General features: G+C 39.3%; 1 protein-coding gene across 2 annotated transcripts in view; it reads left to right on the forward strand.

Moving 5' to 3' along the window:
- Positions 1-1,524: 1,524 nt before the first annotated feature.
- The window catches only part of DNAJC13 (DnaJ heat shock protein family (Hsp40) member C13), a 105,300-nt gene continuing 81,051 nt past the window's right edge, over positions 1,525-25,773 (forward strand). Inside the window, exons 1-3 of one of the 2 annotated variants that reach the window (XM_032805865.2) lie at positions 1,525-1,846; positions 11,699-11,779; positions 25,201-25,276. In XM_032805865.2, the coding sequence (XP_032661756.1) occupies positions 11,712-11,779; positions 25,201-25,276 (144 nt within the window). In that variant the 5' untranslated portion in view covers positions 1,525-1,846; positions 11,699-11,711. The remainder of the gene's footprint in view (positions 1,847-11,698; positions 11,780-25,200; positions 25,277-25,773) is intronic. The other variant, XM_075062508.1, reaches the window with a different exon arrangement.

Raw genomic sequence — 25,773 nt, forward strand, 5'->3', positions numbered from 1 at the left:
GGCCATGCTCCTGGCTTCAGCTCTAGGGGCCACTGAGGGATGTGGAGAGGGTAAGGGTTGGTGCAGCTCAGCACCCCCACTCTGTTCCAGCATCACTGCATTCCAGGGACAGCATGCAGAAAGCAGATGATGGAAGGAAGGCAGGTCTGTTGCATCCTTATACTACAACCATCCTTGGCTGCTATACCCACCCTCCAACCTCAGCTGGCAGCCTGTATAATTTAAATGAGCCCTCAGGGTTGATTAACATTAGACTAGAATATCAGGGTTAGAAGGGATCTTAGGAGGTCATCTAGTCCAACCCCCTACTCAAAGCAGGCCCAATCCCCAGACATATTTTTTGCCCCTGATCCCTAAACGGCCCCCTTGAAGGTTGAACTTACAACATCGGGTTTAGCAGCCTAACACTCAAACCACTGAGCTATGCCTCCCCACCATTTTAAGGTTAATTATGTTCATATTTTTATTACTCTCTACTCCATCTTACTAATAAAACTGACATCATTAAAAAGTTGCTTTGGTGTGCTAGATTGTTGATTATGCAGTGTGCCTTTCACCGGTTGGGTGCAATCCACCACTTCTCAGGTGTCTGCATTTTGATGGTGTATGTAACTATGACACAACACTGCAGCTTTTATTCATGAAAAACATAAACTGAACTCAACAGAAATACAGATTGCTAGGTCAGGCCCATAGACTGAAATGTGGTAGAGTACAGGGTGTGAAAAATGGAGGGAGCCATGACTATTGTGGGCATCTCAATGCTTGAAGCTTCGCCGCAAGTAGTCACAGCTCAACAATCACACTCCCCAAAATCATAAGGTTGGCTTAAAACACATGGCGATCTAAGAAACAATGCATGTGGACATCCTCCATTCAGCTTCCCTGTAACTATGTCTTACAGGCCCAACCCACCTTCCACCCACTCACACCATCCTCACCCCCAAAGGTCCTTCTGAGTCCACACATAACCATTAGGGTGACCAATGTCCCGATTTTATACGGACAGTCCCAATTTTTGGGTCTTTGTCTTATATAGGCTCCTATTACCCTCCACGCCCATCCTGATCTTTCACACTTGCTGTTTGGTCACCCTAATACTCATGACCCCTTCCAGTTCTCAGAGCCTCCTTCTCTGACCCTACACAGCTCTGCCTCCTGCCACAGAACCTCCGCACTTCCGCAACCCCTCCCCTGTGTCCTGCCCCACCCACTCCCTGAGACCTCTCCCACCCTCCCTTCGCTGCCCTGCCCCCCTAACTGAGCCTCTGCAGCCCCAGCAGTCGATGCCCCGCCCACTCACTGAGCCCTCTCAAGCCCCGCCCCTCGGTGCCCCGCCCAATCACTGGGTCTTCCCACAGCCCCTCCCCTCTGTGCCCCGCCCCCTCACTAAGCCCTGCCCAGTCCCTCCGCCTGTGCCCCGTCCTCTCACTGAACCCTCTCCACCCCACCCCCCTGTGCCCCGCCCACTCACTGAGCCCTCCCGCAGCCCCTCTCTGCCGTGGCCACTCACTGCTGCTCTCCGATTTGCGCATGCGCATGTAGGCTGCTGGTCGGTAAGGGAGGGGCAGTTTCGGGACGGGAAAAGGGACGGGGAGAGTCAGCTGACAAGGTCTCGTGACAGTGTGGGAACCGACTGTGCTTGCGCATAGAAGGCGTTTCGCTGCCGGAGTGAAAATGGCGGCGTCCAGCGCCAGAGTCTGAACGGCTCAGAGAAAGGGGGCGCAGCAGCTGCAGGGTGGGTGCTGCGCTCGGTGACGGCAGCAGCTTCTGGGTCTGCCCGCCGCCCTTATCTTCAGCGCCGGCTGCGGCCGGGGGAGTCCGGGCAGCGCAGCTCTTCGGCCAGGTAAATCCCTCGGGGCTCAGCGCCTGCGTGAGTAGCGGAATCCCGGGGTGTCCGGACCGCGCCTGGCTCGCTCGGAGCGTGTGTGACTCCCGCTTGTCACACACTCACCGGGCGCCTACCCCTTCCTGCCCCAGGGAGGCTGTCATACCCCCTCCTTGCCCCAGCACCTCACTCCCTCCTGTCCCATTTGGAGGGGCGTGGGATAGAGGAGGCTCATATACATCTCTTGCCTCACCTGGAGGAGGATGGTACCGGGGAGGCTGTCATACACCCAGCGAAATCCCCTCTTTCTTCCTCCTTCCCCCCTCTTCTGAAAGAGGCTGTGACGCTTGCCAGAAACTCCTCCCCAACTTTCCTTTTCCCTGACATCAGGAGAGACGGTAACACACACAGCAGAATCTGCTCCTCCCTGTGTTGGCTGAATCAGTTTTATCCCCCGAGGAGAGGAGTTAGCGGATGCCTGGCAAAATCTGTATCATCTTCTTCGAGGGGATACTAATAACCCCAATTAGAGTTTATTTTTACCCTTCACCTCTTTTCCTCCTCCCACACTGCAAGATCCAAATCTTTGGGCACCATGGTGCACTCTAGAAATAACTTGAGGGTGGGTCACTTATTGGGAGGGCGGGGGTCTCTGTCCTGAACAGGAAATTGGACTTCAGGCTTCAGCAGTATCTCTGAAGAGAACAAGCTAGATAAATGTATTTTAGTTCATACGATCTACCTAGTAAAGTGCGTTCTCCATTCAATCCTGATGAGTTTGCATCCCTTCCTACATCAAATGTTCCAGGTCATCTGCCTTCAAATGTGACTTAAGTTTGTTCAGCTTTTCCACTGTGAACTGTAGATGATATTAGAGGGGGAGAACCTGCTTTTGCTATTAGGAACTGTTGCTCTCAACTTCAGGGAAAGATTTGAGTTAGGGGATGTGAAATGATGGTAATTGAGACTAATAAAATATTCATACACAACTAAATTCTCTGCTGTTTGAGGGAACTGAAAACAGTGCTTGAAGATTAATCTGAAAGACATCTCCATTGTGCCCCTCCCCTCTTCCTTGCACACAAGTTAGACTTTTTTGCCAGAAGGGCTGAGAAGATAAAATTGAGTAAATGTTTCTCTTCTTACCGTTATTTAGTCTCATTTCTGGTGTTAATGATTATCTCAGGAAGTCTCTCTTCCTGTTTCCCTTCTTCAGTCTTGTAAATTGTGAGCCTCTGCTTCAGTTTATTTTTAGGAAAGATTTAAGTTTTGGGAATGAATTATTTGTTTCTGTTGGTGGTGGTATCTATGCTCAATATGAAGTCTAGGGGGTGGGAGTATGAGTGATTCTGGTTTCATCCATGAATTTCAAGTCGAGGGCATGTGAGGAGCTACTCTTCTCACTATCTGTTAAACCACTACTTCATTTAGTAGCAGCATTTTGCCAGTGCTCATTTCTAAAAATAATAATAATAAAAAACTATTTAAATGCTAAATTATACTGGGTTTTAGCCCAGATGACTTCATTAACTTGAAGCCTGGTCTAATCTGTATTTGTTATAGGGGGCCAAATTCTAAACCATAACATCAGTAATACATTCGGGTGAATATTTAAACTTCTTCGATAAACCATATTCAGCAACTTGCTGCAAATGGAAAGATAATGCTTAAAGATTCATAAAGTAAACACTTTCCCTACATAACCTATGAACATTTTTTCCAAATTATTTTTTGTTCTGTTTGCTGCTGCTCTCATTCTCCTTATCTCCATAAAGCAGCTTAGTTTTAAAAAACAATAAATCCTGTATGTATGTGTGACTGTTTCTTTGAATGGTCTAGGATTATACTTACTTGTCTCAGGGATTGAATCATCGAGTATTTTCTGAATGTTCAAACTCTTGGCATTTCAGGAACAGTTCTTCTTAATGGTCAAAATTTCAGATTTGACATAAATGATATCAAACTAAGGAGATCTGATGAGTATCACTTTAAAAAAACTTCTGCCCTTACTTTTAGTAACTTCATCCATAAATCTTAATCAATACTCATCTATAAACCTTAACTTCAAATATGTATAAAGGAGTAACTTCATAGTAACAAAAGTTTAATTTATGTGGCCTACACAGATGATAGTTAAAAGATCTGAAACATCATTTAAACAAATTTTGGAACATATCACTACAACTTAATTCAATAATGGAAAGTTTGCAACTCTATACCTCCTCTTAAGTCAAAATAAAAAAATCCACACTGTAGTCTTCATCCTGCACCAGGCAACTAAATTTGTAATATTAATTATTGAAAAATATCTATTTAAGATCATATTTTGGTTGTTTGATAGTCTCGCCATTTTGTATCTAGTCTTCCTTTTTCCCACACATGAATTATACCTCAAAATATTTTGATCTTGTTTCACAAGTTTTCCGTGAAAGAATTTTGGGCTGCACCAGTAACTTTTAAAATCCACCGTATATTGCAGGGGTAGGCAATCTATGGGAAGCTTGCCAAAGGTGGCATGCAAGCTGATTTTCAGTGGCACTCAAACTGCCTGGGTCCTGACCACCGGTCTGGGGGGTTCTGCATTTTAATTCAATTTTAAATGAAGCTTCTTAAACATTTTAAAAACCTATTTACTTTACATACAACAATAGGTTAGTTATATATTATAGACTTGTAGAAAGAGACCTTCTAAAAATGTTAAAATGTATTACTGGCACACACAACATTAAATTAGAGTGAATAAATGAAGACTCGGCACACCGCTTCTGAAAGGTTTGCCGACCCCAGGTATATAGTAAGAGACAAGCAATTGGATTTTCAAATAGTTGGATTTATTTCTTTCTAAACATCAACTCCTGAATGAAACAGGCTGCTGTTTTTAAAAACATGAAGTGGTAAAGTTTTGCCTGAGAGGTGCAGTGAGAGCATAGGTTTGTTTTACTTTTGAAAGTAAATAATTCAATACAGTAGTGGGAGAAAGGAGTGTTGCACAAAGGGGAGTGGTAGCTAGGATGATACTTAAGAGACTTGGCTGAAATGAAGCTTGCTTTTAGACAAAACAGTTGAAATTTTCTGGTATTTCTTAAGAGACTCGGTGAAAAGGAAATTGTTACTTTTCAAAGTCTTGTCCCTTTATAATTGTATAGAGGGAACTAACACCATTAAAAAGCAGAATGCGCTGTACAAAAAGCACTTTGTTTATATCACTTAGAGATAGCTTTAAGCAGTATCTTTTAGAGGTGCCATAAACTGTTTGTTTGGTTTTAGATCTTTAATAATCCTTGCAGGGTAGAGGACAGGTTTAGGAGGTTCCAGCCCATGTCAATTGACAAACATCTGTTTATCTGGAATGAACTCAGTCTATCAGTATTTTGACTCTCCTAATTTAAAACTGAGTCAAGGATCAAGTATACAGACTGTTTTAGAAAGCCTATTCCTATCCCCTCCCTCAGTCTCTTCAGTTAAGCCTCTTTCCAGCTGGTCTCCATTGTCTACTCCATCCTCTGCTCAGTCTTGCTCCCTTCTTTTGTTACTCCTTTTAGGTAATCCCTTCCTATCTTCCCTTGTCTCCCATTGATGCCTTACAGTACGCTTCATTAATTTCACCCCAGTATTACATAATAAAAAATTCATACACAGGTATGATACCTGCAAACCATCACCATTGGCTTTGGTTGTATGTTGCCCTTTCCCCACCCTGTGTCTGGCTTGTATAGATTGTATACTCCTTTTTTTTTTTGGTAGAGCGCTATTTTACTCTTTCAGGTCCTGCAGTGGTAGGCACTGTACAATCTTAGTAGGCCCCTATTTGCTACTGTAATGCAAATACTAAACATGTCACTTTGAAATACAGAAGATTGAAATAGCATAGAAATAGGCTTTTGGGGAGTTAAAAAAAATTTCACTGGCGGTTCAAATTTAGGCTCCAGTCCAAGCGCATGAGTAACTTATGCTTGAGAACTCTTCCATTGAATTCAGTGGAACTACTCACGAATGTGAAGTAACTTATATTTGAGTGTTTGGAGGATCAGGGCCCTAGTTTCTAACCATGAGTTATCAGCAGACTTCCCTGTCTAAAACAAAAACCTAAACAAAGATCCCTTTCCACTCTTAGCCAACACCTGATGGTGTCCAGTATTGCAAAAGTAAAATGGAACAGAAGGGTTAAAATTAGTGATGGCTTCTATACGTGCAACTCCCCTCCCCCACCCCGGTGAGTGTTTTATGTAAAAATCTTAAGGCAGGGAACACACAGCTTTTAAACTCTTTTGAACCCTTTGTAATAGGTACATGACACTAGTATCTTTTTAACTCAGTACTGTATACAGTGCAAGGAAAATGCAACACTCACTTTCCCAATATTTCATTCATTCTTACAATACTGTAACTGCAAAATATTGCTAAATAAACTTTCTTGGTCTTGTGGGAAGCTTGTTTAACTTCCATATAGTAGTTTTATAAAACCTGGAGAGTGCATTAGAAAGTGCCTGTGGAAACAAGTGGAGTATTCCATACTTCACTTTAACAAAAATAAAACAACTAGATGCCAAGTTGAAGATGGTATAGGTGATAGCTCAGTTGCATGTAATAGTAGTGCTAGATTTCAGTATTTTTCTGGCCTCCAACACTTAAACTGTGGTGGAGAACTATATGGATTACTGTGGTCCCTAAAAGCACCTGTCCTGATCAGATCCCAGTTCCGCTTTAGACACTGTAGAAACCCATTGAAAGAAAGTGTTAAAGACTGGCAACAATGAAGCTTTGCTTTTAGACAAAAAGGCTGAACATTTCTGGTAAAGAGAATCTCATGTCAGATTAAAACCTTTTTTTGGTAACTGACAAGATGTAACAGGTGAATGTAACTACCGGATGCAGGAGAGGTGAATAAGATGAGCATGATCTTGCAGTGACTGTGTATGTGATATAGTGCACCCCTACTTAGCTGTTATCACCTGGTTAGGCTAATTTAGTTCTAGCATCCTATTATGGGTGTATATAATGCAGTGTGACACACCTATGCTTTGGTAAATTAGTCTGTCATGCACTTGTATAGCCCCCATTATTATAGGACTGGTCTGCACTAAAGCTGTAAGTTAACTGAAGTAGCATAACTTAGGTCATGTAACTTACAAAACTGAAGTCTACACCGTGCTGTGTTAAGGGGAGGCACTCTCCTGCTGACTTACCTTCCACCTCTCAGATTTAGCCCATAGAATCTGAGCAACTCGCAATCTTTAGAGTGCCTTAGCCTTGCAGGTAGGGAAGTACAGCTACAATTATTCCATATTCTCACTTGATGAGATCTGAGGGGCACGGAGAGTCTCCTTTCCAGAGAACTTTGTCTAGTGACAGGAGTTACAGTTCCCCTCTCAGTTCTTGCGAGTTGGTAGGAAGCTTAAAACTGGGAAATGAATTCTGGTTTTGTCAAAGAATCATAGAAAGGTGGAGCTAGAAGGGACCTTGAGCAGTCATCTAATCTATATCCTTCTGCTGAGACAGTGACAGGTATATTTAGACCATCCCTGGCATGTGTTCAAAACCTCCAGTGGTGGGGATTCCACAACCACCTTGGGAACCTGCTCAAGTGCTTAACTATCTGTAGGTTAGATATTAGGAAAAATTAACTGTTTCTAAATCTCCTTGCTGCAGACTGCTGACAAGCAAACAGTCCATATCAAAGCTAAATAAACTTATGTTGGAGGTTTTTTCCTGAAGTACATTTACCTTTTTACATTAAGAGAACAGTTGCTGTGGATGGCTATTGGATGGCTCCAAAAGACTGTTCTAGTATTTATGTGCAGAAAACCTTAGTAAACTGCTAAGTATCCCAGTAGCAAACATTTGTGAAAGCAATTTATGGCTGTGTTCGATATTTTCATTAAAATAATTAAAAAGAGTAACATCAAAGTTGTAACATGCTGAGACAAAAGCCAAGAAAATCAAAATGATATATAACTCAGTCTTCCATTCACTAACTCAGTTCTCATTATCCTAACTTTTATTGGCTTGTGTCAGTAGATGCTTGAATAAATAACTAAATATTTCTGGAGTAAGTTGCCCAGGGGCCATGTAACCTGAATATTTCTCTTTAAAATGTGCTATTTGGTAAGATTGAAAGAATGGATGTATGTAGCCAGAGGGATATTAAACAAATGATTCATCTTCTCTTTGAGCTAATCATGGTTAGGAATATATCAGTTTGATGACTGTCACTGAACTGCTTTAATATCAGTGGGAGCCGTGAAGAACTCCAGAGATTTGAGATTGTTCCCTAAAATAATATTCCAGCATAGATACTGTTCAGCCCTTGGATACTGTTTGATAGAGCTGATATTAGACTACTTCATGGTTTTGCATCTCAGATTTAGTGAAATATTTCCCACAGTTTAGTCTTGATTCTGCTCTTGATTTTAAGTACTTGATGTTATTTACATTTCTAATTTACCTTAGACAAACAAGTATATAGATACATGTTCATAGGTATGCATGTAGGCTTATAGGAATAGGATTTTGTCGCCCTTGCCCTTGCCCTGAGGCTCTTACAACCTAAATGATCAATAACGCTGAGTGATGGCAAAAAAATTTGAAGGTGTGGGAAGGGAAATGTGAAGGCTAATATCTTGATTCTGTCCAAATGGATTGAATAGAGAATACCTTGTTCTCTGAAAATTGGCCCTAAGAATTGCAAGACATTCACAGTCTGCAGTACTTAATCTTATCACTAATTTATACTAAGATATACATGCATAAAAAATACTGGCAAATCAGAGCATATACTGGCACTTCAATTCAGGTGCATTTATTTTTCTGTGCTTACCCATAAATAGGGCATGTATTACAAAGAGAATTTACAGAGTCATGAAAAGTAAGGTGTAACACTTTCAAAAGTGACCTGGGCTCCTAAGTCCCATTGACTTTCAATGAATTAAGTGCTGAAGTCACTTTTAAAAATGGGATTTAGGCTTCCTTGTCATTTAAGTGCTTCCTTTTTTTTTTTTTTTTTTCCTTTTTTTAAGGACAGTGCCCCAAATTCCTCATTAGGTTTGGTTCTGCATATCTATTAATGGTGTGCCTTTTTTCCATTCAGGAGTTCTAAAACTTTTCCAGTGTGGACCATGCTTATGCAGAGATACCTTGTTTAATTTAGGATGGCCTGTCCTAAATTGTAATTGTGTAACATCCCTGTAATTGCTTCCACAGAAAAGAAATTCTTTCCTGATACTAAACTTTTTAGCTGTCTTCTAATGCCACCTATGATTGGGGGATTGTTGTGCTGACTTCACCTAGTTTACATGGCAGTAAAACTAAAGTGCCTTGTCTTCATTGTATTTTTAGCTTGAAATAGCTCATGCATATTGGTAACCTCCAGGTAAAATATACACCTCTTTCAGCAGTGAAGACATGGCCTTAGTGTCTCTAGTATCTTCTAGTGTTTAACTGCTATGATAAGTGGCATAGGAAACCAGAAGTCTAGTTAGTTGTGGTAACCTACTTTTAGAGCTTACTTTTAAATACTCAATATAAACTAAATGTTGGAAATGCTCCGTAATTAGATACTATATAAGATTAGTTGGTGATAATTAGATTTGTCTGATCCTGGGAGTCTTCCTTCCTCAGTTTTTTCCATCAGATGTGCTCAGTTAACAAGTACAAATGCTGTCATCTTTGATCTAGACTCATCCTAGAATTGGAAAATAAAGCTGTTCCCTCCCTTTTAGTTCTGTCATCACTAAATTAGGGCTGTCAAGCAATTAAAAATGTGATTAATCATGTAATTAATTGCAATGTAAACAATAGAATATCATTTATTTAAGTAGTTTTGGGTGTGTTCTAATTTTTCAAATGAGTTGATGTCAATTACAACACAGAAGGCAAAGAGTACAGTGCTCACTTTATATTTTTATTACAAATATTTGCACTATAAAAAACAAGAGTATTTTCCAGTTCACCTAATACGAGCACTGTAGTGCAGTCTCTTTATCACGAAAGTTGAATTTACAAATGTAGAATTATGTACCAAAACCCCCCTGCATTCAAGCATTAAACAATGTAAAACTTTAAAGCCTACCAGTCCATTCAGTCCTATTTCTTGTTCAGCCAATCACTCAAGTTTGTTTACATTTGCAGGAGATAATGCTGACAGTGAGAACAGGTGTCCTCACGGCACTGTTGTAGCTGGTGTCACAAGATATTTACATGCCAGATGCAGTAAAGATTCATATGTCCCTTCATGCTTTAACCACCATTCCAGAGGACATGCATCCATGCTGATGATGGGTTCTCCTCCAAAGCAGTGGGGACCGACGCGTGTTCATTTTCATCATCTGAGTCAGATGCAACCAGCAGAAGGTTGATTTTTTTTTTTTCTTCTTTTGATGGTTCAGGTTCTATAGTTTCTGCATCTGAGTGGTCTCTTAAGACTTTCGAAAGCATTCTCAACACCTTGTCCCACTCAGATTTTGGAAGGCACTTCAGATTTTTAAGCCTTGGGTTGAGTGCTGTTCGATATCTTTAGAAATCTCGCATCGGTATCTCTTTTTTGCATTTTGTCAAATCTGCAGTGAAAGTGTTCTTAAAATGAACAACATGTGCAGAGTAGTCATCCGAGACTACTATAACATGAAATATATGGCAGACTGCAGGTAAAACAGAGCTGGAGACATCCAGTTCTCCCCCAAGGAGTCACTAATTTACTTAATGCTTTTTTTTTTTCCCCCTTAAACGGGCATCATCAGATGGAAGCTTGTCCTCTAGAATGGTAGCCAAAGCACGAAGGGGCATATGAATGTTTATCATATCTGGCACGTAAATACCTTGCAATGCCAGCTACAGAAGTCCCATGCGAATGTCTGTTCTTACTTCCTGGTGACCTTGTAAATAAAAAGCAATAAACTTATCTCCTGTAAATGCAAACAAACTTGTTTGTCTCAGCGACTGGCTGAACAAGAAGTAGGACTGAGGGAACTTGTAGGCTCTAATGCTTTGCATTGTTTTTGAGCACAGTTATATAACACAAAATCTACATTTGTAAGTTGCACTTTCACGATAGAGATTGCAGTGCTATACTTGTATGAGGTGAATTGAAAAATAATATTTTGTTTAATTTTTACAGTGCAAATATTTGTAATCAAAATATAAAGTGAGTAATGTACACTTTGTAATTAAAATTAATATCTGAAAACATAGACCATCCAAAAATATTTAATGAATTTCAATTGGTATACTATTAAAAGTGATTAAAACAACAATTAATCACGATTAATTTTTTGAGTTAACTGTGTGAGTTAACTACGATTAATCGACAGCCTTACTAATAATATTCTGGAACTTGGCTAAATTGTATTGATGAACAGGAGCTGCTTACGCTCCCACAGCTATATTGTACAAAGGTAACCGGAGTTAAATTACCTTATGCAGTTAAGAAAACACACATACTTGATTCAGAGTACACAAAAATCATATCGGACAATAAAACTAAACTGTCTTCCTTCTTTGGGAAGTTATTAAAGTGGGGGTTGTTTTCTGTGCACTGTCAGTGTGCATACAGTAATACCAGCGTCTTTTAAGCAGATAGGAGTAACGCAATATTGGCTACTCTTAGATCATTATATGCTGGTAATAGGGAGGAGAAGAAATGAATACTTAGTATTCTGCATCCAGTGAATAGTTGAAAACCATATTCCTTCAAGTAGCTAAATCTGAGCAGTGGTCAAGTATCTCAGGAGGTCTTAAATTGCAAACAGACCCGAGTGAAAGATAAATGAATTTAATCCTTGTATCACATGTATTTTAGAGCATATTGGTGATTAGTGGTTGTATATGATCTTAATTAAGATCAAAAGTATTAACATGAGATCTATTTTGTTTCAGGTCTGGGCACAAAATGAATATAATTAGGGAAAATAAAGATCTTGCTTGTTTCTACACAACAAAACATTCGTGGAGGGGAAAGTAAGTAGTTTTAAATCTATTACTTTGTCTTATGTCCATACAAAATACTGTCATGTATAGTCAAAATAGCTATCTCATCCTATTTCTAATCTCTAATTGTATACTCTCAAGTCTTTTAAAATGTTGTGGAGCTGAAAGCTCATGTGGTGTAAAGTCTGAACTCTGACTTAGGGTGACCAGATAGCAACTATGGGGAGAAAAAATGGGACAGGTGGTGGAGGGTAATAGACACCTATATAAGAAAAAGTCCCCCAAAATGGGACTGTCCCTTTAAAAACAGGACATCTGGTCACACTACTCTGCCTCTTCAGAAGCCGGAACTCCTACTGTTTAACCATCTGCACAGCCTGCCTTCATCCACTTCTGTTCCAATTCTCTTCTCTCTACTGTAGGTTTCCCAGTTTTCAAGAGAACACCTCTGGGCTATGCTGTCTGATTGTCTTGGTTTCTATTGCACTAGTGAAATTAAAGTGACTAGTCAACGTATTTTAAATTACATAAATAGAGATGTAATACATCTTCAAACTAGTACCTGAATACTTAGAAAGTGCTTTTTCATGAGTGTCTTTTCCTTCTCATTTCCATTTTAATGGACGAGATCACTAGTCTGTACTTCTGTTTGGACTGTATTGTTATGGGTTAACTACCGAACTACTAATGGAGATTATTTTGGGAACACCTATTCTGATGCAGCGTAGACAATTTTAAATCTTTTTCACTAGGTAATGTAAAAAACCTTCCACTACTGCTGACACAATAGTGGATCTAAACTGGTCTTGGTGATGGTGGGAGCCTTACCATACATGTTGCTCCAGCATTTGTCTTCAGTACCATAAGTTAAATATAAGTAAGTCTGAGTTAGATACTGTTGCTGGAGCTCGAGAGCAGCATATTAGTGTTTTAGGCACTGATGCAGCTAAAGTAGTGTTGGTAGTAGTGGCAAATCTTTGTAAAAATTCCGTAGTATTGACGACGCTTACTGTTCATGAGCCAAGCAGAGACATGGCAAATTTTCAGTGTATAATTTCCACGTGCCATTATGCTGTGACTGTTTGGATACTAAAGCAAAATGTAATGTTGTATTTGAGGTTTTTGCAAATATGAGTCACAATTCAAAGTACAATAGTCATTAACTTTGTTTACTGATTCTGGTTTTAAAATCAAACCTAACTTTACTTCAGTCTTTGGCATATAAATTGTCTTGTCTGTTTTTAAAAGCAAATAATTATTCAGTTGTGTGCTGCTTAGAATGCTACAGAGGGACTCTAAGTGTTTGCTTTCTGGTACTTCAACCTAAAAACAACCAACCATACACTGAGCTAAAGCTTTTTAAGATTATCATTCTAAAAATTCCATAAGACTAGGGGGCCAAGCTGTCACTTGTATTGAACATACAATAGTTACATGTTATCTGAGAAAGGGTGGCATCCAGATGTATCACTTCAGTGGTGACATAAGCCTCAGGCAAGTGCATGTTTTTTTTTTTTTTTTCCTTCTTCCCAACTTTCAACCCAAACTTGAACTGAGGTGATATGATGCATTTAGAGCATACAATTGAAGTGGGGGGGGGGGGGGGGAGGAGGGGGCAGACAGACAGACATGAAAATAGCTTTTATTTATTCATTGTCCCATCTGTCTCCTTGCATGATAAACTTAAATTTGGAGGCCTACACAAAAATAAAACTCAAATCCTGGGTTTCCTTCTACTATGATGACAACTAACTGACCTTCAACTTGGCAGCCCTGTGAAGTAGACTGTATAGTGAAGTTACCTCCCTTTGTATTTCCTGACGACATCTGCAATATTGCTGGCACATTTTTCAATTCAATGTCTGCAGTATAAAAATTTCTGAAATTCTGCTCTGCCTGATCTTAGAATGGGAATGAAACTCCACTCTGCTAAACAGCGTTCTTACTAGCAACAAATCTTCCTGCACAGTTTGACTGTTTCGTAGTGCAATAGAAGTTCTTTAGTGTGTTTTGTGTGGGGACTGTTTGAATTGATTCAGCACTTGGCTGTTAGTAGCATTCACTGTAGAACTGTAGGGTAGCATCACTTTCATGCTGCTGCTTTCTGAATTCTTAGAGTACAATGCATTCCTCCTTGTTGGGGACAGATACAGGGTTAGCCTGTAGACACGTGCTTGAACAATGAATTGAGGTTGAAACCTGATCACTTTTGGTAATACTCTAGAATTCAGGATCAGTGTCAGCTCATTCCTCAGCAAAGGCTAGGGTCACTGGGACAAAAGTGACCCACCACTGCTTGACTGAAGAAGTAGCATCATGAATTCTTGGAAGAGGCCAAAGGAAGGACGATGGCCAAGAAATCTTGAAATAAAACTTGTCAAAATCTGACGGTTCTCTGTCCAACAATAAGACTCTAAAGCCTGGCAGTTCCACTCAATCTGCTCTGGGCTACATTATTACTGCCTTGATGCAAGGACAAAGCTCTGCCTTTAGGCCGCTTTACAGTGGTGACTTATCTCTGAAATCATGATTATTGCTAGGAGGTAAACTCAATTAAAATCATCATGGAAAAATTACTCAGGCATCTTTTAAAAGGTGCATATGTTGCCTCAGGGTAATAAGAACAAAAACAATGCTGAGCTTAATTAAAAACACACTATTAAAACAAATCTGTGTAATTAAAGGGGCAAATGGACATACATGCTGCTGCAACCACAAATTTACCTGTAAATAAGTATTGGATTGCTGTGACGTCTTGTATGGACAAGGATATTTTAGGAAATTTTTTTTTTAAATATCCTTGTCCATACAACAGTGCTGATCATTTTGTCATTCCTGTTTGATATCAGTAACATCAAGAACACAAATGAGAACTGCAGGGGCTCAGCACCTTTGCAAATCGTGCCACTTATTATATAAAGAGCTGGTAGTGCGGCCTATAGCTAAGGTTGCCTAACACTTCCCATAATGCTTGGCTTTCAATTGTTTATACCTTTTTTGCCAAAGTTTTAAGTTGGGCATAAAATTTTCCATGGTGAGTGTGTGCATCAGGCTGACTTCTTTTTAAGTTCCAGCAAAAATGGTTCAGCTGGCTCCAAGAACCAGGATGTGCAAATACATTGTCTTGTTCATGTTAAAAATTCTTCTAGCTGCTTCACTGAGAAACCCTAGCACCACTATGCTTTGAAGCAGGGATTTGAAGTTTGGCAACAGGGGGGGGAAGCACACTAGTGCCAGAGATGTGCCTTTTGATGTGCCTTCATGAAAAATCACCCAAATCTGGCCAAGTCATGAGCCTTGGAACACATGGGCACACTTGTAAGAGTTTGGCAGCTGAAGTCTCTAAAGTTTCTGCCTGTGCTGAACATCATTCATCTCAGGGCTGAAGGAATTGAGCAGGTGTTTTGCTAACTGCTCCTGTGGCTGCTGTGGTGCAGTGTACCAGAACTGAAATCAGGGAATCTCTCTCCCTTCCGTTCAGTGCTCCACTGCTGGCCTCCAGGCCATACTGAAAAGGAAGTGCCACCTCACTTGAATGCAGAGGAGTGAGGAATTTGGGCAGAGTCAGAGGTGTTGCAGGAGCCAGAGGGTATAGGGGCTAGGTGTATTTAGTAGGAAAGTGGAAGATGCTGGTGCATTGTGGGCATGTGGCTGGTTAGAAGCTGGGATATGGCACAGAAGAGTCTATAACCACTGTAGAACTCGCTCCCCTATAGAACCTGAAATTGAACCCAGCAGTCCTGAGTCTAAGTTCCTCTACTGACAGCAAATAGCTATGAAGCACCCTGACAAAGTGTGTTTCACTCTGTTAGCGACTGGTCACAGAGAAAAACAGCCTACTACTGCTTCATGTTACTCTGTTAACTCAAGCGGTACAGGTCTTTGCTAAAGGTCCTGTTGCTGCTGACTCAAGCTGCAGGTGCATAGAATTTTTTTTTTCCCAAATCAAGAAGCTGCATTAAAAAACCCCAAAACCTACGATTAAAAACAATAGGGTTGCAGAGTCAAGGATTCAAATATTAGGAAAATAGCATGTGATGATGTAATTAGACTGTATCTTATGGCATGTGCACATGAGAACTGAATTAAGGTTGCACAGGAGCCCTTCATTCTGACATTTTCTAACTCTCGAGTTTGCAACTTTAATGCTCTTTTTAATATAAGCTCTTCTGTGTGTATAAGTGTGAAGGAGAAATATATATGCTTCAATTAAATTAAAACCCAGTCACATGTATCACTAAATCTATACTAGGCCCCATATTGTGTTTAAACTTTTACTAAAGGTAATTTTTTTCCCTAAAGGCATCACTCATTACAATTAATTGGACTTGTTCAGGGTACTATTGTAGTGTACACATTTTTGACTGTTATCACAAAATCCTGACAGTTGCTAACTGTTCTTAACTTGAATCTTTGCTTACAAATAAGTGTATAATGTCTGTCTAGAGCATATCCTATCAAACTTTACAGGCAGGACAACTTATGAATGTGAGACACTGTATTCTTAAAATATATGCACACCAAATTGTGTTTTCTATTGGTGTTCAAGGGAAAATGGTACATACTTACACATGGTTGACCTTGTGTTTGGAGGCCTTTTTAAAAAAAAATTATGTAGGAATGTGTAATGTGAAAAAGGAGCTGTCTGGATGGCTAAAGATTTTGCTGCACAGGGCCAGATGTGCATTGATCCAGACTTCTAGTTCTAAAAATTTCCCCAGATTCAATGTGCTCAAAAAAAAAAAAAAAAAAGAGGTGAATTTTCTTAGTGGCAAAACAAATATTCAACATTTTGAATGAATGAACTAAAAGTTCTTGATTTCCAGTAAGAGGCATTTTAAACTTGGAGAATATCATTAACTAGCAATGGGTCAGTTAAAGCCATTCTGATGAAGTGGTAGCTTTTAAAAAGTAGTTAATTTTTTGCTTTGTCAGTGTGAAGAGCTGAGCAGCAGAATTAAAATCTTCTTCTATAAAAAGCTGTTTTTATAGAGCTATTTAGCTACATGTCTATTTAGCCTTTTTTTTTATAGGCTGTTTTATGGTACAGGCTGTATCTGAAGCAAAGTGCTGGCTTTAGCTGGTACTGGAGTTTATCCTACGGTGCTGTTACATACTAGATAATAAATATGAAAACTAACTTCATAAAATCACCAGAATCTAAAACTGGCACACACCAGCCTCTTGTCATACTGTGTGTGCAGATGTGGCAGCAGTAGAAATCTATCTGAAGATCTCAGGCACCCGAATTTCTGTGATAAATAGGGTTTCACCTTCCTGAATGAAGGGGTGGGATACAAACGTGGCAGTTTTTAGAAGACTGTGCTCCAGGCTTTCCTCCTGGAGTGCAGTGAAGAGACTTTCGGATAGCCAAAATTCTGTCTTGTGTCCCTCACAAGAGAACACTGTTGGGATTCAAGTTTGAACAGCCTCAAGGAAGAAAATTGGATTTTCTGTGATGTAGTCTGCATTTTTATATTTAAATTACAAAACACACATCCTGTTCCTAAGCCTATAGGTACATCTTCAATAATTAAAACAGTTTGTTAATCTTGATTAACATACTGCAAATTATTGTCTGCATGAAAGGACGCTCCTGAAGTTTACAACTATTCCATTTTAAACTCTGTGGCAACATGGGGGGGGGGGGGGGGCAGGGAGAGAAGGAAACAAAGGCTATCTTTAAATACAAAATCCTCTTCCCCACCAGCCTCATAAGGTTAAAAAGTCCGAGTGAACAGAGGTTTTGTTCCATGCCCTAAATGCCAACAGACTCTAGTTGTTTCTGACCAATGGGGCAAGTGAAATCCAGAATCAAGATCTCTCCGTTGAAAATACCCTCCCACCATCTACCAAGGTTCCAGTACTGCCAGCTGGTGTTGAACCTTGACTGCCATAATCGTCTTGGTGAGAAATGGTCTTGCTGGTAACTAGAACCTAAGCTATATGAGGTAGTAGTTCTCCAACTGTAATTCATAAAAAATTTGCTCACAATCTATAAAATGTATGACAGACTCAGAAATTGAAGCCAGCACCTTTTTACAGTTCTGCAGGTGAACAGACTGCTGCAACAAAAGTCATGCTAGCCTATAAAGTTAAAACTTCCTTATTCTGCTCTTTTGTTTTGTGGAATAATCAAGTTCATCTACACCATCTTTTGCTATATAATACTAGTGGACTCTTTCTGAATTAAGTGTATATTGAAATGCTGCTGAAAAGCCTAGAATAGGGACCTTATTCCATTGTTGTGGTCAGCATATAAAATGTCCTGCCTGCAGGATCATCTGGGTTGACATACAATATGCCATTTAATTCAGTGAGACACCTGATCTTGAGAAAATTCTTCTTCTTCTAAGTAGTGAATAAAGTGTAGATGCAAAACAAAATTAAATCGGGGTTCTGCTTGCTGAATTAAATCATTCCACCTTGATTCCAAGGCATAATGAGTCAGAATTTCATATTAACTCTTGGTAATCTTTACTATTAACCAGTTACTAGTATTGATTCAGTTTTTCCTATTTTTTACTGTCAGAACAAGAAACCACCAAGTGAATGAACACATTGAACAATAAAAATGAGTTAAATCAGACTGATATAGAACCATGTTATCAAATGCTTTGCCCATCTGTCCAGAAGCTTCTAGATTTTAGCAGAGCAAGTCCCCTGTAATTCACAACTCCTCATTCACCTTTCTGCAGCATGCAGTTGATTACATCCAATGGCCGTATGACTCTAGTGACCAACAATTCCACCCATTCTCCTTCGCAACTTTCTAGAACATTATAACATTTCCTAAAACATAAAAATATTGAACTCCATTCCCTCACTTTGTTAGAATAAGTAAATCTTTCAGATTTTTGGAGCCTAATGTTTCTCAAATCAAACTTTCAAATATATTTGTAAATGAGTAACAGAATTTTAAAAAATGAAAACACTATTCAGAATAAGTTAAATTGATTTATTCTCTAGTTCTTAGGCCAACTTTCCATTTACACTTCTAAAAAATCAATAGAAATGGGTCTGATTTCCAAGAACTACTTTTAAAATATACTTTAACTGTTTCATTGTCCCTCTTAAACACTAACACACAGGGCTGTTAGATATTAACACACCTTGGATATGGGAGGCACGTTCTTTTTGTGGCTTTCTGTGGAACCTCATTAGACAAGGGTGTTTCAGTACTTTGCAATACTTCCAAACCTGTACCTGGACTACACAAATAACTTGTATGTTAAAAAGAAATTACAGCTTGTCTTTTTAAAAAGACAACAACTCAGTTATCAAAGTGGAGACGTAATTACTCAGTCCACTAAAGTTGTTGAGAAGCTGTTAGAGCAGGAAAGAGAGCCTCCCATAACACTAGCCACTGTAGCTGGATTCAGTTCCCTACCCTGCCATTAACTTCCATGTAACTGTGGGCAACTCATTTAACCTCTCAGTACCTCAGTTCCCCATCTGTAAAATGGGGTTAATGCTCCCCTACCTCACAGAATGTTGTGAAGATTGCCATGTTTTGAGATCTACTGATGAAGAGCCTTATATAAGAAATAGGTGTTAAGTCAGTGACATCTGATTTGGCTGACTGGCATTCTGTAGATTTTTATGATGCTAATAACATTATGTATACATAAGCCAAGTGAATAGATAATCCCTTATCTGTGGTTCATGAAGAGGTAGGTTATCCAATTTCTAATTTGTTACATTTTTGTAAAGGGGTGAAGTTTTTGACTTAAAACATAAAATTACTGGAGGCTTTGAGTGAGATCTTAACTAGCTATTCTTAGGAAAGGCAGATCTTCTGCTGTATAAGAGCCTTAACTGGAGTGGTTGTACCCTTCTGTGACTATTATGCTAATAGTGAACGTGAGACCTTTTGGACTAGACAGCTTTTAGCATTAATGGATGTTGAATATGGAGGAACATTCATAGGCATTTCTTAAAGAGCATGCATTAATGTTGCTGGTCAGATGGTTCAGCTAAGCCTGTCTTGCTGCTTGCATTGGCATAAATAGAGGGAATTGGTTAGGAGGATGCATAGAGGCTTCCATGTTGAGAAGACAAACTTGATACTGATGTTGCCATAGATCTTCATGTAAAAGCTGGAAATAAAGGAACACTTAGGGGTTTTGTTCTGTTTTGTACAGCACCTAGTATAATGGGGGTCCTCTGCCATGACTGAGGCTCCTAGATACTATGCAAATAACATAGTCAACTATCTGGCTCTTCTGTCCCCACTGTTGTTGATGTAGAATGGTATTGCAAGGTACTGTGCTCCTGGCTTACAAACATGAACCATTCCTTCCCCATTTCTATTAAGAGATTTTATTTTTCTGTTCCTGAACTTTCAGGAGCCTGGATTAGTGAATGTGAGCCCAGAAAGGACATTTCGGTATAAGCTGTAGTCTCATTCCTTTTCCAGATTTTGATTTTAAGTTTTTTGCCTCTGCTAACCAAAAAATCAATTAGATTCTAAAAAAAGAAGCTTTTAATAAAAGAAAAACATAAGTCGTCTCTATAATCAAGATGGTAAATTGTTACAGGGTCTTTCAGCTTATAGACACTAGAGAGAATCCTCCCCGCCCCCCCCAGCATACATACAAATTGCAACAGAGATACAATTCTTCCAACCAAGTACACATTTGCAAATAAAGAAAAACAATCAAAAAGACTAAACCACCTTTCTACTTGTACTTACTATTTGAACAGAAAATTAGAGAGCCTGTAGGTACATCCAGTCATTCTCAGAACCCAGAGAGAACAACGGACAAACCAAGACTTCCCTCCACGGAGATTTTTAAAGTATCTTGTCTCCTGATTCGTCCTCTGGTCAGGTGTTCCAGGTTCACTGTTTGTAACCCTTTACAGGTAAAAGAGACATTAACCCTTAACTATCTGTTTGACACACCGAGACTATAGATCTTGTCCAGAAAGCCTCCTAAAAGGGAGCCATCAGGTTAAGTGACTTAATTCTTGAAGTCCTCATTCAAGTTGCTAGTGATCTCCCTGTGACCTCTGACTCTTCTTTGGTCTCTGAATACACCTCTCACAGATAATGGCCTTGTGCCTTAGCCTGTTCTGCAGTGGAATCCTGTGATTCTCCTTCTTTTCCAAGATTGTCTTCACTGCTGTGTTTAAGTCATGGTATAACTTGACTTGAGTGTTGGCCCTATTCCAGCTCATGTCCACATTCTCTAGCTGGAATTAGGTGAGACCTTAAATTCAACTTAGCTGGCCTGTTGGGGTCTGGGTTAAATCTCCAGTGCTGCTGACAATCCAGTACAGTAGTGGGGATTGAGCTACCCAACTCAAGTTAGCACAAGTCATCAGCTGCTAATCCAGTCATTCTATTGGCAAGCAAGACCTTATCTTCACCGTTAAAGATACATTTTTTACTTTTGGCTTGTGTAATATTTTTTTCTTCACTGCAATAGGTAGCTCAAATGAGTGGCCACATACTGTGAAACACTCAGGCTATCCACTGATTTAGGCCTCATCTTCACTGCAAAAGTAGAGGTGGGCTTGCCTGCCCTATAGTCTTTGTCGGCTTAGAGATTCAGTGTAAGGTGACAGGTCTTCAACCAGCAATGCTAGCTAAACAGACAGATGCACTCTTTTGTGTGTGAGCATAGCTGTCTACAGCAGGGTTTTTGCTGGCATAGCTGTAGGGGGAGTGTGTTTTGTTTTCATGCTCTTCCTAGCCAACATAGCAATGCTGGCACAACTTTTAAGTGTAGACTAAGCCTGTGTGACGTAAGTGAGCTCTTCATTTCTCAAAAATACTTGCTTTGTGTAGAGGGGCCTTAACTATATTTGGAAGAATTATAGTTAGTTTTTTTTTTTTTTTCTCCTACTACTAAAACAACTAATGCTTTTCCAGACCTAGTTACTTTATTTTACTACTTTGTTGCAACCTACTCTTCAGTTTAATTGATAGTTAACTACTTTTGGTGATATTGCTATTGTCTGTTCAGAAGTTCTTGTAAATTCAGATTGTGTCTGTATGCATCATTGCAAACCAGAGGATTGAAGGTTTCGTAAAAGTAGCTAAACTGTAAAGGAAGCAGCTTAGGTGCAACTCCATAAGAGGATGAGAGACACACCACACTACAGGCAGGAACCCCTATCCCTCCCCCTCACCCCCCCCAAACCAAAACAGCTCCTCAAATTTGTTAGGGGGCTTATTCCTTTACCCTCTTACTTCCCTGGTCCTTCTCTCATGAACAGAGAGAAACAATACCCCAAGTCCAAAGGTGCAAACAGTTTGATGTTTATTGGGGGTGAACTTCCAGCAAGCATGAGTTTAGTTTCCCTCCTTAGTGTCCCCCTTCCCAGCTCTGACACCACAGAGCCTTGTCTGTGTCCCTGTTTCTGTTCCCATCCCGTTCCCATTTCCCCATCCTCCTTTACTTCCTGATTGACTGCAGACTATATTGTAAAACCTGAGTTTGCTTAGCTATTCCTTAACCAATCATTTTACTGAAATTTAACTAACCAATCCTAACAGATTGTAACATGGTTATTTAACCAATTATATTCCACCACCTTCATTGGTTTACACCCAACAAAATTAATTATACAGCAGACAGAAACAATTACAGAACCAGACAGAGACCATGCAAATAAACATACAAAACAATACAGAAGTGAGGATTTCACAACTGCATCTATACAGCCATAAGGGTTTTCCAGCTGTGTCTATTGATAAGTGAGTTCTTGCCAGACAGGATGCTATCAAACTAAGTTTCCTTTTACATCTTCTAGGTTCTTCCTTTTCTCTGGAGGTGAGAGGTATATCAGGACAGGATTGTATTCCTAACAGCATCTTATTTCAGTGTGACTAGTTTGGAATGTGAGGATGTGACCATACACTTCCCAGTTTATGGCTGCCTTTGCTGCTTAGCCGAAGAACCAGGCCTCCGATTGTCACAGTAAAAGAAGGCCATTACACAGACACAGTGATTTTTGATTCTTTGTTTTATACCTCTACAACTAGCTAAGTGATAAGAATACACCTAAATTCTTAAAGTATAGGCCTTTGCAGACAGGCCTGAATATCTATATCCTAATAAAATTGTTCTTCCATGGTGTATGAAAATTTGATTGCAGAGGAGAAGGGCATCCATGCAGCCACAAAATGTAAGGTTATATGGGACCTCGGATGTATAGGATGATGTCCATGCTATGGCATTCTTGACAGCCATACACCTAACTCATGTTTGAAAGATGTAAGTTACCATTTTGTTCATCTCCCTGTGATTATACAAAGTAAATATTTTATCTAATTCTAGAACATAAAGTAGAATTCTTGTATTTCAACATCCTGACTGCTAATAAAACTAAGCAGCAAGGAGAACAGAATGGTAGTTTTGACAGTATTCCTGTAAGGATAGAATAGATGCCATGAGAATTTGCATTCATGGGTCTCAAGTTTTTATAGGATAAACAGTTTCTATTCAAAAGCTTTTTCTGGGTGCTCCAAGTATTTGAATTGTCAACTGTTTCTGTATTTGCACCTTATTTTATTTTTAAACAATGATTTATATTGTATACCAAGGATAGTAGAGGTTAGTAAACACTTCAGAAGTTCATTTAACTTGACGAAAGTCTCATCTAGTTTCTTGCTTTCCGTCATCCGTCAAATTATAGCTTCTAAATGTTCAGTACTGTCATTGGAAGTGCATAATTCGTAGCATGCAAAAAAGACTGAGCAAATGGGAAGTGTGTAAATCCTTCCTCAGACTAAACGGATTTGATTTACATTCAGGCGTTAAATACTAATATTTCAAAAGGATATAGTGAAGTAACCGACAAAAGCAAGGAAGTATAATTAAAAGTAACTTGTAAAACTAGTCTCGGGGTGGTGGGGAGGGGAATGTTATTTCTAACATGGTGACTAAACATTAGGCAATATTGAAATGAAACCTTGAATAAAGGTAACTGTCTATAATTTCTTCTCCTACGGTTGCTTGTTTCTGAAGATACTCAACTAATTGAGGAATATCTTTCCAGTAGTAAAACTGAATGCTGCCAGACCCTTACTACTTACTGACTTTTCACCTTTTAGAAATCTTCAGCTGACTTGTGTGTGAAATACTAATTGAAGGTACTTCTGGAAACTACCTCTTTCACTTGGTCATTTAACTTTCTGTTCCCCCAAAGCCTCCTACTTCCAGGCACCTCACCACTTGAATAGAGACTAAAAACCGTTGTATCACACAGAATACATATGCTGTAAAGAACAACTTCGCTTTGAGATCCTCCTCCAGTTCACCTGTCCATTCACTGAAAAATTTATCTGCCTGCTTGCCTCTGCGATTCAAAGGAAATCTTTACTGTTTACCCTTTCACCATGATCCATAGAAAAGTGTATCCTTAATACCTCCTCTGCTGATGAAAAATCCCACTGTCTACCTTTATCCATAGTTCATGATCAGCCATGAAATGCACTCCTGCTATGCCGTTTTTAGCCACATTGAGTAGAGGGCTCTTGATAGCTGAAACATGCTGAGGAATGTGAATGTCTTTAATATGTCTGAAGTCTATATGTAAAATATACCTAGTTACAATAATTACTAATTGTGATGAATTATAAATGGGCAGGGAAACAGGGTGTGATTTTAAAGATATTTGTGGAACTCTAATTCCAGATTTCTAGCTCTTGTATTTGCCTAAATGGTAAAAAAACAGACTCAGACATTGATCTTGAAGTTAGAGGTCTTAAGTTTATTTTTAAATAAGATTTGTATAGATGCTATATACTCATGTGCTTGCTGCAAACTAGCAGTTGGTAGATTTGGACCAGTGGCTCTTCTCTGAACCACACAAACCATCAAATTTCTGGTGCAGCTTTTGTATACGTTGTTGTTGTTGTTGTTAAATTAGATCAATATAGTTACTTGGAGAAAAGTATTCACGTAGTTACTTTTATTTGGAAGCTGTGTTCTCCATTCAGAATTGTCTCAACTTAAGCTATTTTGAATTTGTAAATATCAGTTTTCTCCCTAATTTTTTTTTGCCTTTCTACATATAGTCATGTTGAAAATATCCATTGCAAGTTTCCCATTATCCTAACATGTCAGTGCACATTATTTAAGTTTTTTTGGGCTTAGCTCTTCTTGTGTTTGGCAGGGAGGGAGAGACTGCTGCAACAATTTAAATATTTTTAAACCTTTCCTTTTTCTTCTGTTCACCAGGTACCATTAAAAAAAGAGGCAAACATGAAGGGATAAAAGGGTACTCTAGCAAACTTAATCCTTTATATTGAGCAAATTGCATACTCACTTAAGTCTGGCCATATTCATTGTAATGGTTAGTGACCTATGATTAGGCCTATGTTGGTTCTTTCCTAATGGGAGATTGTGTATTTTATAGTAGAATATCTGTACATATTGTTTTTTATGAGATTTCGGGAAAATTACTTTTAAATTAAATACTCTTTTGGTATGTTTTAGGTATAAGAGAGTCTTCTCAGTTGGAACCCATGCCATCACTACGTATAATCCGAACACACTAGAAGTTACAAATCAGGTAATGATAAATGTAGTTATAGCCTTCTTGGATACCTTAAGATATCCTAATGCAATCTGAGTTCATGTTAATACTCTTCTGACTTTTTCTTGTCCTCCTTAATGTTGAGTGTGGTCAGCTATATTTTACAGAGGGTTCTCTCTTGTGTAAACACTAAGCATAACCAAAAGGGGTATTAATAACACTAATTTCATGATTGGGCACTGCAGTGCATAGGCTTGCTCAGTCAAATTATCCTTTTACATGCTAAAGAAAAGTAGCTGATGCAATAGCTAATAGTTCAAACTGTGATTTGGTGACTTTAGAAGCTTGTATAGTCCTCCTTAGTTCTGTTACACAACAGAACTAAAATAGTTACTTAGTAAAACAATCTCTTTCAGCTTCCCTTTTTTTTTTTTTTTCCCTCTCTCTCCTATCTCAGGACTATTTGACAGTTCTTGTGTCCCTGAAAAGAATCACTGCAGAGCAGAGATCTGCAGGGTCACAAATTTTACCTA

Source organism: Chelonoidis abingdonii, chromosome 2, assembly GCF_003597395.2.
Source record: "Chelonoidis abingdonii isolate Lonesome George chromosome 2, CheloAbing_2.0, whole genome shotgun sequence".
NCBI lineage: Eukaryota > Metazoa > Chordata > Testudines > Testudinidae > Chelonoidis > Chelonoidis abingdonii.